We start from the raw sequence: 2,527 nt of genomic DNA, 5'->3' as shown, positions 1-2,527 counted from the left end.
AAAAGTTATTGTAGTGCTGCTGGGATTGACAACCACCAAGTGGAATACCAACTTTGATATGCTTACTCTCCATCAAAGTCATAGACTCTACCAGTAAATGACTAATGTTTCTAATCATAAATTGTAAAATGAGTTTTGGGTTGCAAGATAAATTTGCTCTGAAGGGAATAATGAAGTCCAACTGTGACTGGAGTGCAGGATGTAACGTCTCAAATGCCTTTGAATAGACACACTCAATGAGTGTGTGCAGTGTGTAATTTGCATTCACACAATGAGCAAAAATACATTTTCAATACTTGCAGACAGATGCGTGCACAGGAAATGTGTCCACTATCAAAAACAAAATATTTATACATACTATAAACACATCTCAGCTGCTGTATGTCACACTTATTTGGAAGCATGTAAAATGCATTTTTAATTGATGGGCGCTTCAAATTGTAACTGTAAAAAGTATTAACTTAAAAGAGGAACAGAGATGAAAGTAGTTTGTACATTATTATTAATGGAGATTACACAACCTTACCTTTCTGGGTGGTGGCTGCATAGCTGGATACTGATAGACGCTGATAGACTGATGGTCTCTGCTACGTATGCCTTACTGCTACTTCCTTTTTCACATACTGCATGTACAACTCTCCCTCCCTCCCTCCCTCTCTCCCTCTCTCCCTCCCTCCCTCTCTCCCTCTCACTGTGCTGATGTCTTGGAGAAAGCCTACATAGGGAGCAGAGTCCAGGGGTACATCACAAAGTCACCATGTTGTCCTGAACAATACACAGCACGTTTAAAGCAGTGTTTGTTACTGTAAATGGGGTTACGCTTACCCCTAGGGGTACTTTGAAGTACTGCAGGGGGTATGTGAGACTTTTGCAAAATGCAAATCTTGCCTAAAATAATTATATTATAATATTGAATTAAGTGATGGATTTTCAACATTTAAAATGTAGGATTTAAATGTTTTTCAGTTACAAGGTTGTTGTTTAGTAAATCTATCACTGCCTACACTGTGTTGTACCTCTTTATGTAGACTTGTTTTCCTACCAAAAATGTTCCGTGCTGGTCAGCTGGTACTTGGCTTAAAAAAAAAAAAAAATTCAAAGGGGGTACATTATTAAAAAAGTTTGAGAACCACTGCTTTAAAGGATATGTTTACATTCCTAAAACATACTGGCCACTAAGGGGGTCCCCCTGCCTTAGAGCAATTTCAATGGGATTGATTGTGGATCCCAACGCAGAGAGTTCAGCTGAGGCTAATATGAGGCTTCAGCACTGTGATTGGGTTTCTTCCAAAGTTACAGTCTAAAAAGTTACTTTTGTTAAGAAATGCCCTCTTTCTGTCCTCTTTGTGTTAGTTTCCCTCTACCCTGGCAGTATTATATCAAGAAATATTTGAACAAATGTAAAGCGCCACCATGTCTAGTTTCAATTCTTCATCATAAACAACACAGCTTTAAGCTATGTTGTTCTATGTTTAAGCTATCAACAGAAACAACCCAGTACTAAGCAGTATAGAAACTTGTCCAGTCAAAAATACTTCTTCTTTCCATCCTTTTTGGACCCAGATCTAGAAAAAAGACTATTTGTCTTGCTGGCAGCCAATCACAGCAAGCATTCTTTGATTTAATGTGACGTGTGATTGGTTGGTGACTACTGCAGCAGCTACAGCCCTTACAGTCTGTGGAGAGGTGGAGTCCAGCGTCATGTACGTCAAGCATATGTGACTGAGTTGGCAGTTCAGCGTGCTCGATAGGTATTGGTATCAGTTTTTATTTATTGGTACTGGTACTGGTACTGGTATTGGTATTGGTATTGGTATTGCTACTGGTATTAGGATTTTTCTGTCGACACATGGAGAAATCTTTTGTTTGCAATCTACTGAGGAGCCAAAATAAACAACTCCGATGAGACAATCTAGAATCCAAACTGTACAGTTAGAGACATGCCATCACACCATTATTCTCGCTTTGCCAGACCTTCCTCCACAGCGGTGCAGAGGGTCTGGCTAGTCCACACAGCATTCCTGGATGGAAGAAAAATGTGCTCTGGTTAATTGGCATTTCTTTAAACCAATCACAATCGTCGTGGTGCTAAGCGCCGGACAGAGCAACGGTGCCTCTGCAAAATAGTCTCAGGAAGGAACTTGTTTTGGTGGAACATGTGTACGTTCAAAAGTTGTTTAAGTGGTGCAACAGAATACTCAGATTGGACAATTAGTCTAGCTAGCTTTCAATTATCATCATAAATAATTTCCTAAATGTATATGTAGTAGTTTGAATCTAAGAAGTACATTTAATCTTAAAATATCCTGGCTTTTCCCCTAGAGCTGGATAATTTTCTCTGATTTAATTTTTGTTGTTGTTCCTCAAAACAGTGACATGAATCACTTCATTCTGAGATTGGTTATAATTAATATATAAACCCTAGTTAGGGCAACAAACCAACATACTGGATTAATGACAATAATACTTGTATTTATGTGGCAGAAAGTAACATCACAAAACATGAAAAGAAACAGAAGACATGGTC

The 2,527-nt window shown here is 38.6% G+C and overlaps 1 protein-coding gene across 5 annotated transcripts in view; it reads right to left on the bottom strand.

Moving 5' to 3' along the window:
* Window positions 1-636, bottom strand: part of LOC144524612 (F-BAR and double SH3 domains protein 1-like) — a 24,661-nt gene extending 24,025 nt beyond the window's left edge. For all 5 annotated transcript variants that reach the window (XR_013502619.1, XM_078260994.1, XM_078260997.1 and 2 more), the window contains exon 1: window positions 527-636. Coding sequence is in view for 4 of the 5 variants with exons in the window: in XM_078260994.1 (XP_078117120.1) it covers window positions 527-547 (21 nt within the window). In the remaining variant the exon portion in view is untranslated. The remainder of the gene's footprint in view (window positions 1-526) is intronic.
* Window positions 637-2,527: the final 1,891 nt, after the last annotated feature.

This window comes from Sander vitreus, chromosome 10 (genome assembly GCF_031162955.1).
Source record: "Sander vitreus isolate 19-12246 chromosome 10, sanVit1, whole genome shotgun sequence".
In the NCBI taxonomy this organism is placed as follows: domain Eukaryota; kingdom Metazoa; phylum Chordata; class Actinopteri; order Perciformes; family Percidae; genus Sander; species Sander vitreus.
Note: the sequence above shows the minus strand (reverse complement) of the source record. Positions and strands in the feature narration are given on the sequence as shown.